Here is a 12,968-nt window from a genome sequence, read left to right as displayed (position 1 = left end):
CTACCTGAATTCCCTTTAGGCGTAATTGTTTGAGAGCTACGCTCGCGAGCTTCGTAAAAATCCTTGGAGCTATGTTTAGCCCGAATGGCATGGCTCCGAAGGCGTATAGTCTTCGTTGTAGCCTGAACCTAGGTAGGGGGAGAGTCGATGGCTAATTGGAATGTGCCAATAGGCGTCTAACAAGTCTATAGAGACGGAATATGCCCTCTCGGGCAGTAAGGTCCTTATGTGTTGCAGTGTTAGCATTTTGAACTTGCAATTCACTATGAACTTGTTGAATGGCGACAAGTCCAGAATGACTCTGAGCTTTTCCGAGTCTTTCTTGGGAACACAAAACAGCCTCCCTTAGAAATTGATGGGCTTCACCCTTCGGATCACCTTTTTTCTCCAACAGTTCTTGAACGTACTCCTCCATAACGGGGGTGGAGTGTTGGAAAAACAGAAGGCACGGGGGTGGAGTGCTGTACCAGCTCCCGCCCAGTCCATTCTTGAGTAGGCTGTGGGCCCAGGGATCGAAGGTCCACCGATCCCGAAATTTCAGAAGTCTCCCTCCTAACGGTATCACCTCACTTGGACTGCCGTCCTGAGGTCTTGCCTTCCTGACCACGACCACCCCTGAATCCCCTTCCCCTTGAGGGGCGTCTAGACGAGCCTCTGGCTGCTCCTCTAGGCTTTGCTCGAAAGGAAGTAGACTGCCCTTCGAACGCTGGGGTGAATGCCGTGGACTGTGTCGACACGGCCTGGGGTACCCACTGAAAGGTGGTCGGGGTTTGTGCCACGATCTGGGGCACTGGGGGCAATGGCAATTGCAGTTGCTGTTGCTGTCTAAGAGGCTTGGCTGGCCGAGACGGTAGCCTAGTCCTCATAGTCTTCCTCTTTGGTTGAGGACCCTCATCCGGGGAAGACTTTCTTTTGATAGCCAGGCCCCACTTCTGGAGAAGGTTTCTATTCTCCAAGGCGGCCTTATCAACAACTTCTTTGACCAAGTCGGTAGGGAAAAGGTCTTTTCCCCAAATGTTGGAGGAGATTAGTTTCTTTGGCTCGTGCCTCACCGTAGCCGAGGTAAACACGAACTCCCTACAAGCTCTCCTTGCCTTGACGAAGCCATGAAGGTCCTTCGTCACTGTGGCCAGATGAGGCTTGGCCACTACCATGAACATTTCATGGACCTTGGGGTCACTTGCCATCGTCTCGAGAGTAGTCTGAAGAGACATTGAGGCAGTCAGTCTTTCTTTTGTATCGAACTCACTTCGCAAAAGAAAGTCAGACAGCTTAGGGAGGTCCTTGCCGAACTGACGTCCGGCAATATCAGCCTCCAACTTTCCCACTGAGAAAGTAAGATGGACGTCCTTCCAGTCTTTGTGGTCCATAGGCAGGGCCAGCGACAAGGGTTTACACTCCTCTAGGGAGGGGCAAGACTTGCTGGCCTCGATTGCTTTTAGTACAGCCAGAAACCCTTTCTGTAAAAAGGGGAAGGCTCTAGTAGGCGAGGACACAAAGGAAGGGAGCTTCCTATTCAATGCCCCTTTGAGTTAGAGAAGCCCCCCTCTTTCATCGAGGATGAAAGTAGAGCTTGAGCCTTAGCATGGTCCATCACTATGACCTCCTTCGGCTCTGTCTCCTCCTTTGAAGCTGGTTCCTTCCTCAGCCGGACATAACAGTCCAGATATGATGCCTTGCTGGGCCAGAATTCCACCTCCAGGGGAACTGAGCCCAGCTTATCCGAGATGACGATCTTTCCAGTCGTCATCGGCATGTGCTCAGCATACCTCCATGGGTTAGCATCTGAGCACAAGGGAAGGTCTTTCACATTGAGCTTTTTCTGGGGCCCATGTGATTCTGCAAGGCACTGCATTCGCAGTTCCATTGCAGCCGCCTTCTCCTGATTCTCCTTCTGCATTTGTTGGATCATTCCAACAATAGAAGAGAGGGCCTGTCCCAGCTCTACTGGGAGACCGGCCGATATAGAGGGGCTTGAACTTCATCCTGGGCTTCAGCCAGGTGGTCTTCCTCCTTACACCCGTCCACATCAGACATCCTGTCATCTAGCTGGATGTCTTGCATCGCGACCGCGACTTCAGCATCCACCTGGATCTGAACTTAGGGGATCTCCTCTTGAGGCTGGGGAATCACTGCATCAGCTGATGCCTTAGAGAAAGGATACGCCCTCATCTTCTCACTTGGAAGATAAGGGCCAGAAGTGTTCTTTTGGAAGCCCCTTACCCAGGTACGAAGCTTCTTCCTAGCTATTTAAATGTCTCAGTAATCAGGTTAGTGCACACAGTACATACCTGAGGGTCCCAATACCGGAGATCATCCTTGGAGTCCGCGTATGCTGCGTGTCTCCTACAAAACTCATGTCCGCAGAGGTTTTTGCTGCTGACATTGCAGAAAGCACTTCCCCACTAAGGAGTGTCCTTCTGTAAAGAGAGGAAATTTCCATGAGTATCAAGTGAACTATGTATCACTGGATATGCATAGTATAGCATAACAATTCAGAAAGGAAAGACACACACTTGTGTTTCCCTCACAACCCATTGTTGCAGCCTTCCAGATAATAAAATCAAAATGGTTTATCTCTTCTAGAGTAACCAATGCAAGGTTTCCAGAGGAAACAGGTGGAGCTCACACCTAAGCAATGATTTTAAAAACCTGGATAATAGACAGGGAAGAACTCAGCTTCCTATCTGTAGGGCAACAGCAAAGGGATGTGCAAGAAAAAACAATAGTGTTAGAAGACACAGTGCTGTACCAAAACCCTTACCATAGTTTTCTTCTTACTGTATATGTTATACTGAAGAATACTAGTACAGTATAAGGGGATGTGTGCCGGCCTGCCTTCGCCGGCCGGCACACACCACCACTAGCTTTAAAGTATACTACTTAACAGCTATAGGGCGACAGCACTCTGGTTCAAATGCCTGTGCCGGTCGGCAGCAACTGCCGGCCGGTAACAGCCAGTGTTGGCCGGCAATGGCTGCCGGCCAGCAACTACACAAGGTAGTACCCAGCTGCCGGCCACACTCTTGGTGACCGGCAGACAAGGGCTGACATAAGCCGGCCGGCAAAGGTACAAGACCGATGTCAGCTGGCAGCAAAAGAACCAGAGGACTACACCTGCCCGGCTGCCGGCCTCATAGGCCGGCAGCCGGGACAGGTACAGCACTAGAAGAAAAAGAAAAATAGAATGGATGCCGGGATAAGAGTGTACACAACCTCCAAGCCCGGCAACCGAAAGAGTGCATATAAGGAAGGGGAGAAATTAATTCAGGCTTCCTTGACCCATGCCGTCCGGCTCTGCCGGCAGGCATGGATGAGGGACCAAGAGAGGTCCGGGCAGCACTCGAAAACATAAGACCCTTGCCGGCCAGCAGCTCTGCCGGCCGGCAAGGGGCTGAGTCAATTCCACATCCTAACCTATACTAGGTCCAGAAGTAGAACGACGTACAGTACAGTAAGACCCCTGCCGGCCAGCTCTGCCGGCCGGCAAGGGGCTGAGTCAATTCCACATCCTAACCTATACTAGGTCCAGATGTAGAACGACGTACAGTACAGTATGAAGAAAGAGGGGGAAGGGACAAGAGGGTCCTGCCAACCTTGCTTTAGTGACAGATCACCCGCAGCCAAGAAACTTATCTTAGCCTAAGGGAGATCTAAGGGGAAAGGCCAGCAATACTCTCCAGCTTCCAGAGCACCAAAGCAAGGAAGGCGTTGCTACTCCCAAGGGAAGAACTTATCCTCCCGCGAGAACAACAACAGGACTAGTCTGGTAGATTACAAAAGAAGGAATCATATCCACAGAAACCTTCGGTAGTGACCTAAGGGAGCTAAGCTCCCTTTGTATGTGTTAGGTCAGCGAGGGGGACTCAGCCCCAAGCCAGACAACACAGACTCAGACTAAAAACTCTGTTGTTCTGTCCCTCTTGAACCATAACTACAGGAACAGGAAGGTACAGTAACACCCTAGTATAGTTTTATCGAAAATAAATTTTGGAAAAAACCACTTAGGGATAAGCCCAAGGCTTAAACAGAGGGAAAGGGATTGCATACCTTCTCCGAAGAAAAGAAAGCAACCGGGGAGTATGATAAAGTATACTAAGGCTCCATAAGCAACTAGCCTAGGCACCAAGAGAATCGATTACCTAATTCACCGAAACTCACTCGTATACTATCTTGGAAATATTCCACACAGTCTAAAATGTATAAAATATAGCCTAAAGCTTCAATAAAATTTTAATTACACTCGGAAAAACTATAATCATGCATGAAGTACTAGGACCAAACGACTAGGCTACATGGCCTAGCGTAGGCCAGAATGGCGAATACTTCGCCAAATAATACTAAGCACGAAAGGAAATCCTATGTAATGCTAATAGCTAAAATTTATTAAAGCAAAACAACCAGGAATGTCGCTCTGACTAACTAACTTATACCTAGCGAGCGACAGCGTCCAAGACGCCTCTGGTAGGCTACGGCTCTTGTATCAAAGATTAATCCTATTAATCACTCAAAATTTTACCAAGAGCCTACATTTATACATAACAGACACTATACTCAACTTATCAGAGGCCGACGAAGACGAAGAAGCCATGAAAAGTCGAATAAATCCAAGATTTGCCAGAAAAACAGGAAAAAACACCGAGTTGTTAAGCTACACAAAAAGGAATACAGATGGCGCCAGGATTGGCGCCAGGCACGCATACGAATCGGGGGATAGGGAAGCCTTGGGAGCGGCTCCCCTTTTTCCTCTCCGAATTCGTATCTCGCCAATCACCTCCTACGAGACGAAATCTCTGTCCAGGATGTAGATTGCCATGTGACGTGTCTAGAATACGTCCTCTGATATGTCACGATATCCCTTTCACGAGGGATACTCGCTCCAGGAGTTAGAATTCTGGTACCTTAAGGTAAATTCTCTGGGAATATCGCCGTAGTTGTAATATACCCTAGGAAGCTACCCTATAGGAACTTCCATCAGGACGACATGGCTTGAGCCCAAAAATATATATATACTTAAACAGGGATATATATATATATATATATATATATATATATATATATATATATATATATATATATATATATATATATATATATATATACATATATACTTATATAAGAGAATAAATCCAGGTGCAATGACAATTCTTTGTATTTTGCAATGCTTTTAATTGGGAAAGAGGTTTTACAAGCTCATGTTTACATGTTCCACTTTTGGCAAATAGTTTGTATAAGAAAAAACAAAATGATTTCAGATCTTCAGAAAATTTATCCGTTGAAGACTAAAAAGGATTTTCTAAATTTAATATGCAAGCAACAAAACACAGATCAAATATGAAATTGACATCCATATTATAACATAAAAAAAAGTATTTATTGGAGCTTCGGATAAAGTGAAAGCTACCAAGAGATGGATAATGAAATACACTAATTAGGAATTATCGGTAATAAGACTTTATTAACACATGATGAATAGATTGACTTTTAATCGATTCATGAGCAATTAAAACCCTGATAGCTATGGTAGCCTTTTTTTTTTCTTTTTTTCTTCATGCTAGGAAATTAAGAATAAACAAAACAGAGAATGTCCTGAATTCATTGGGTTGTCAACGCCATGAGTCAGTCGTCCTGCAAAATTAATATGGAAATAAAATATATATATATATATATATATATATATATATATATATATATATATATATATATATATATATATATATATATATATATATATATATATATATATATATATATATATAGTTAAACGACAAAATAATAATGAAATATTTGAGTAAAAGTACTTTACACGTGATGCGCATTTCATAAAAGTGTAAGAGAAAGTGTGTGGGACATAGAGAAGGCTAGTAATGTTATTGTAAGGACTTATCAAGAAATATATATGAAGATGAAACTCGGTAATATCAAGAAAAACATTAGATGACCCACCTGTATTTGTGAGCAACAACGAAAATATATCTAGAAAAGGGTAATTAATTCAGAAAAAAAGTTTTTATTTTTTATTTTTTTTTTATCGCACCTGAGTGGTTACTCCTGTTGTCTGTACTTTCCTACGATATTGATTGTGAGATGCAAAATTGGATAATAGTTTGATGATAGATGTTGCAAAACCTTAGTCAAGTGCCAAGGCAACTTTTAGAATTGCTATAAAAGCGTTATGGTGATAGGTGGACCTAAGACTGGAAGATCAATGAAGGTGAAGAATTCTTGAAAGCAGAATAATACCTAGGTTTATTGTAAAATATCGCTGCAAAGTTGGTAGTTATTTGAATAGCCAAAGGGTGTTGACTACTAGCCTCAGGAATTCCTTATGTTTAAAAAACCGAGTTAGGTATATATATTTTCCGATGGGATTCTTTTATCGTTCTTGGGCTGGAAATGATTAGTTCTGTCAGTGCTCTTTACTTGATAAACAACAAACATTACTTGAAGGTATTTTAAACACTCCTTCCAAAATTAACTGACCCAATTCTTAGCCTTCTAATTCACTTCTGTTTCAAATTTCATTCCTCCCATCTGCTATCCAACTTCTTAACTTACAATTCAAGGCTCAACAGTAAGAGTTTCCCTCGGTAATTCCAGGCCAATGAATGACCTCGTTATCCCTAGGTCTTGCTAATTTTATAAAGTCATCCATCCACACGTAAACTTCCTAGACTTAGATAAGACAGCATACAAGGCAGACTACAGGTTAATGTGGAGCCGAATTGGCGAAAAAAAGAGATAAGAAATATTCTTATTTCAAAAGAAAACTAAATTCATAAATGAAATAGATAAGACCACAACATTCGTATTCGCAAAACAAACGAATCATAAGCACAAATTAGCCTGAAATGTCTTGTATATAAACCACCATCTACATGTTAAATTAAAATTTTTGTAAAGTTTTGCCTATTACAATTCGTTCTTAAAAGTGAAAGAATGCAATAATTAAACTGCAGACAGCGTCATATGAAAGTGTAGTGATAACTTTAACTGGCTTTCAGCATGGATAATTTTAAGGAGGAAAAGTATAGACATTTCATTAGAAATATGAGTGCCTTATACATATTCAAACTTAGGTAAATATAAAAACACTCGCACCTGCGCATTTACAGAAACAAAGATAGAGTATTTATGTAGGATTAGCATAAAAGTGATATTACAGTATATTCTGTATTTATAGATAATGATGTTACAATAACTGATAGCCCGAATTTAGTATTAAATATTTTACCTAACAAGGAAAAGAGAAAAAAGGAAGAAAAGTGAAAGGATGAACATTCTTTTAGGCAAAAAAAGAAAGAAAAAAAAAACGGAACGAGTACCTTATGAATTGTATGTCATCAGCCATTTATTTGAGCTTTGAAGTCGACATCTATTATGGTAAACAACACTTCCACTTGCCGAAGCATCCCCTTTTATCAGCGAGGCGATCAGGGGGACAAGTAACTGCGCAAAAACCGTTATTTCTCAAACACCATGCTTTAGGTTCACATCGTCCACAGCACCACATCTCAGTTTTTGCGCAGTAAGCAATAGCTCGATAATTTTCTCCAGTGCATTCAGGTGCCCAGTAACCTCGGTACCACCTTAGGCATTTTCTGTTACTGCAGGCTGGTCCTGTTAGGAGAAAACGTGTTTTAGAGGAACTGATTTTCCACATATCTGCTACTATCACATAAGGGTCCTCGTGAGAGCAATGTTTTATTACCAGTATGGTATCGAGACTTTCGGAGGCTAACGTCATAACATATAAACTACACTTGAAGACTTTGATCAAGCATATTCTTCTTGGAATGTAATATTGTCATAAATCTGAGGAAGCATTTAGGTTTTTATTTTGCTTGGTAAAGGGTATGTACTTTGTTTAATTACGTCTCTTACTCCTCGTATCTTATAAAAAAAATGTATTTACGAATTAACGAAGAAACTTGTAAGAGAAGATGCTGCAAGAAAAATAATTTGTATTTTTTTTTCTTTTTTTTTTTTCTTTTTTTTAAATGTCAGATCTTTGTAAAGTGAAATCCAGAAAAAGTGTCTCCCTTAGTGAATAACCAGCACATAAAACATACTGCACTATAGATATTTGCTGTTTCATTAAAACACACATAAACACACACACACACACACTCTCTCTCTCTCTCTCTCTCTCTCTCTCTCTCTCTCTCTCTCTCTCTCATCATGTTGATTGAATTTTCTACTAGATGAAGTTAATGCACCATAAATATTTCCTGTTTCATTAAACAGAGACATGCACACACACACACTCTCTCTCTCTCTCTCTCTCTCTCTCTCTCTCTCTCTCTCTCTCTCTCTCTCTCTCTAATCATGTACAGCATTCTAACAGATGAAGTCAATGTAAAGATATATCTTACTCCGACTTCTAACTAAGAATTCTTGCAGCGCTGAGTCAGAGACATCATTCACCGGATGGAAGGGAAGATCAGCAGAGAGATCTTTCATATCCATAGCATCCTCTTCTTCCTCTTCATCCTCTTCTTCTTCTTCTTCCTCTTCCACTTCATCAAAGATATTCTTAGAGTCTTTTAACTCGCCATCAGCAGTTTCTTTTGCTACATCATTTTGATCATCTTCAGAAGTGACTGGCTGGAACTGATATGAAAATAAGATACATTTAGCATAAAACAACACTAAACTATTTTATTGGATAAATGTCATTCGCATAAACAGTGATATGATGAATAGATTACAAGTATTTTCCACATAAGAGACATGAAATCAAAACGTGGTTTTAAACATGGGCAATATCGACTCTTTTCAAGTTTTTGTCAAGAAAGGCAAATCTGGTGAAGGATCGAAATGTTTTTCAAACAATGATCTTAAGTTGTCGGTAATTGCTGAAGTACCTTACACCGATTTCAGGAGCTTCATATGAACTCAAGGGTTTACCAAATAGTTTGATTATCTTTTCAATTGTGGTTGAAGGATTAACATCGTCTTATTAATTATAACAAGAATTGGCAATATTGAAAAGAATATAACGTTAATATGAATAATTAACTCAAAACCCCAAAAGAATCTCCAAATTAATTTTTTTTTTACAATTGTCTATACTATAAATATGAATGATTATAATGGAGATAATATAAAATTTTCAGATAAGAACATTAGAGTTTTTTAATAAATGGATAATGAGTGAATAAGGCATTGTTGGGGATATATATATATATATATATATATATATATATATATATATATATATATATATATATATATATATATATATATATATATATATATATACGATACATTTTTGCACATATTAGGATTTGTTTTTCATATTCAAATAAGCCATATATTTTGATAAATTAATGTCTGCATTTTCTTAACGACCTCGGGATCAGAGCCCAGGGCAGAGCCACTCAAAGAAAATAGCTTCTGACGAGCCGGGAATTGAACCCTGGTCTAGGAACTTGTGACAGCAGTGACATAGCACTTAGCCTTTAACAACAGTGATATAGCACTTAGCCACGTGGCTAAGTGTTATGTTACTGTTGTTACAAGTTTCCTGGACTAGGGATCTATTCCCTGCGGTCAGAAGAAATTGTCTTTGAGTGGTTCCGCCTAAGGCTCTGATCCCGAGGTCGGTTAAAAAATCCAGATATTAATGTATCAAATATGGCTTATTTGTATGTTTATATATATATATATATATATATATATATATATATATATATATATATATATATATATATATATATATATATATGTGTGTGTGTGTGTGTGTATGTATGTGTATACGTATGTATGTGTATATATGTATGTATGTGTGTATATGTATGTATGCTTGTATATATATATATATATATATATATATATATATATATATATATATATATATATATATATATATATATATATATATATATATATATATATATATGTATATATATGTATAGGTGTATATGTACATGTATGTGTGTATATATATATGCATATATATCTATAGGTGTATATGTATATATATATATAATATATATATATATATATATATATATATATATATATATATACATATATATATATATATATATATATATATATATATATATATGTATAGGTGTATATATATATGTATAGGTGTATATATATATATGTATAGGTGTATATATATATATATATATATATATATATATATATATATATATATATATATATATATATATATATATATATATATATATATGTATAGGTGTATATATATATATGTATAGGTGTATATATATATATATATATATATATATATATATATATATATATATATATATATATATATATATATATGTATAGGTGTATATATATATATATATATATATATATATATATATATATATGTATATATATGTATAGGTGTATATATATATATATATATATATATATATATATATATATATATATATATATATATATATATATATATATATGTATGTAAAGGTGTATATGTGCATATATATATATATATGTATAGGTGTATATATATATATATATATATATATATATATATATATATATATATGTATGTAAAGGTGTATATGTGCATATATATATATATATATATATATATATATATATATATATATATATATATATATATATATATATATATATATATATATATATATATATATATATATATATGTATATCTGCATATATGTTGATGTGTATGCACGTTTATGTGTGTGTTTCTGTGTGAGCATATATATATATATATATATATATATATATATATATATATATATATATATATATATATATATATATATATATATATATATATATATATATATCATTTATTCTGCATATTACAAATTGAAGTCATTTGCTGATTTTGTATTTAGTTTACTAACAAAATAATCCAGTTAAAAAAGAATGGACACTTTTTGTTACTTACCGCGCATAAGGCGACCAGGAGGAGTAAAAGATAGTGACGCTTCATCTCAGTCCTTCAGGTAGAAGTGCAAAAGAAAAATATGCAGTGAAAGCATAAAGTGAAAGAAATTAAGCGAGATTATATTGCATTAAATAAAGATATGCTTTAATTTTTTTGAACTTGTTTCCGTGATAAATGTTTGGGAAATGTAAATTCTACCAGCTTTGTTTCCACTGATATATCACTTGGATTTTTACTGTTTGAACATCAACATTCTCACTATGGTGAGGAGAAAATCATGCAATAGTCCCCAGTATGAAATCACTAGGTCACTTTTCAATGATCCTCTTGGAAGTTGCAAACTATTCTAAATAATAGTTTTGATTTTTCACCACTCTTTGTGGCGTCATCTTGGGCAGGTTTGCTGTTCAGCATGATGTTTTCAAACAACATGCACTTGCTTTGAAAACTAAGAATTTATAACTTGATTTGATCGGTTGCCATACTAATGTTGTAGATATTTGTAGGTATAAAATCTTTATACTTGTTATTCACTGATACTGTTCCATTAAAATGCCATGAATAAAAATAAATAGTTTTAAAGCATTTTCATGTAAACTTATGATCCGGTTTTCACCAATCTTAGCCAAATTTGATACCTCAACATTTCTTGATATATAGCATTAAATTCTGCATAAATATATACCAATAAAGATATACATTTTTTCCGCAGTTTCTTGGTGAAATAAGATTAACAAAAATTCCTTTTTTTTCAAATCCAGCCCTAAATATAGTGAAAAATACAATAAAATGGAAAATAAAAAGATATATTTTATTCATTTGGTACACGTTTAAAGGCCTTTTTATTTTATCAACTTTTCCCGGAATGCTTTCTAAAATGGCCTCTCGCAATCATTGGAATTTCTAATTGAAGCTTTAAAGTAATTAGAAAGGCAGTTGATCTTAGAGAATTTCATATAGAGCTCCTACCATATAGTTATGGTTACCATAGATAAAAAAAAATGGAATCCAATCATATCTTTGTAATCAAATCTAAATCATGTGTTCACAGATTTGTTCAATTATAAGTTTTGTAAAGTAGGCACTTTGCTATGATTACAATTGGGTTTATTAATAGATTAGCATAAGAGAATGGAAAGGTTACTTTAATAACTTTGGTAAATAATATTAATATTCAGGTAATAATAAGGTATTTGGGCTTCTGAGAGATGTTAAATGTTAATTTTTATCGATTTGTGAATTTTTTAGATGATCGATAGGAGCCAAGAAAGCTCTCAATCAAACTTCGGATAAACTGTCTATATATATATATATATATATATATATATATATATATATATATATATATATATATATATATATATATATATATATATATATATATATATATAGATAGATAGATAGATAGATAGATAGATAGATAGATAGATAGATAGATAGATAGATAGATAGATAGATAGATAGATAGATAGATAGATAGATAGATAGATTAATGACAACAGTTTTTTTCATTAGTTTACTAAAGGGAAATGGGTGTTTCGGGTCAAACTACATGAATTGTAATGCATTAAACCTTGTACAAGAACAGCAGTATGCTCTAATATTTTGCCTTACTTGGTCTGCTAGTGTACACAACCCATCCATAATGACTACTAAGTATTTAGATACGTACACACGAAGATTGAACCCTTCCTGATCGTAAAATAGTTAAATTCTGGGCTGAGACGGAAGCTATGTTGATAACAAAAATAACAATAATAATAATATTGCTATTTCTAATATGGAAAAGTGAAAAAATATATATAGCTACAATAATTTTCGAATTATAAGTTTCATAAAATTTATACAATATATTCATTCAAAATAAATGACACTACAAATTTTAGGTTCGGGTCCAATAATAAGAGAAAACAAAATGAAATTAAATAATATTGCAAGAAATATATCAACATTTCTAAAATAAAGAAAAAGAATTCCAATGCTCTGTGGGTAGTAATAACGTTATACGCATCTAAATATCTCAAAATTATGACATATATTTTCTTTTACAACCTT

General features: G+C 35.9%; 1 protein-coding gene across 1 annotated transcript in view; it reads right to left on the bottom strand.

Moving 5' to 3' along the window:
* Positions 1–5,486: 5,486 nt before the first annotated feature.
* Positions 5,487–12,968, bottom strand: part of LOC137645034 (uncharacterized) — a 7,572-nt gene continuing 90 nt past the window's right edge. Inside the window, exons 2-5 of the mRNA XM_068377896.1 lie at positions 10,914–10,965; positions 8,376–8,613; positions 7,326–7,620; positions 5,487–5,628 (exon numbers count right to left, since the gene is read on the bottom strand). Of these exons, the coding sequence (XP_068233997.1) occupies positions 7,379–7,620; positions 8,376–8,613; positions 10,914–10,958 (525 nt within the window). The 5' untranslated portion in view covers positions 10,959–10,965 and the 3' untranslated portion in view covers positions 5,487–5,628; positions 7,326–7,378. The remainder of the gene's footprint in view (positions 5,629–7,325; positions 7,621–8,375; positions 8,614–10,913; positions 10,966–12,968) is intronic.

Source organism: Palaemon carinicauda, chromosome 8 (genome assembly GCF_036898095.1).
Source record: "Palaemon carinicauda isolate YSFRI2023 chromosome 8, ASM3689809v2, whole genome shotgun sequence".
Classification (NCBI taxonomy): Eukaryota; Metazoa; Arthropoda; class Malacostraca; order Decapoda; family Palaemonidae; genus Palaemon; species Palaemon carinicauda.
This window is presented reverse-complemented; position numbering and strand designations above follow the sequence as displayed.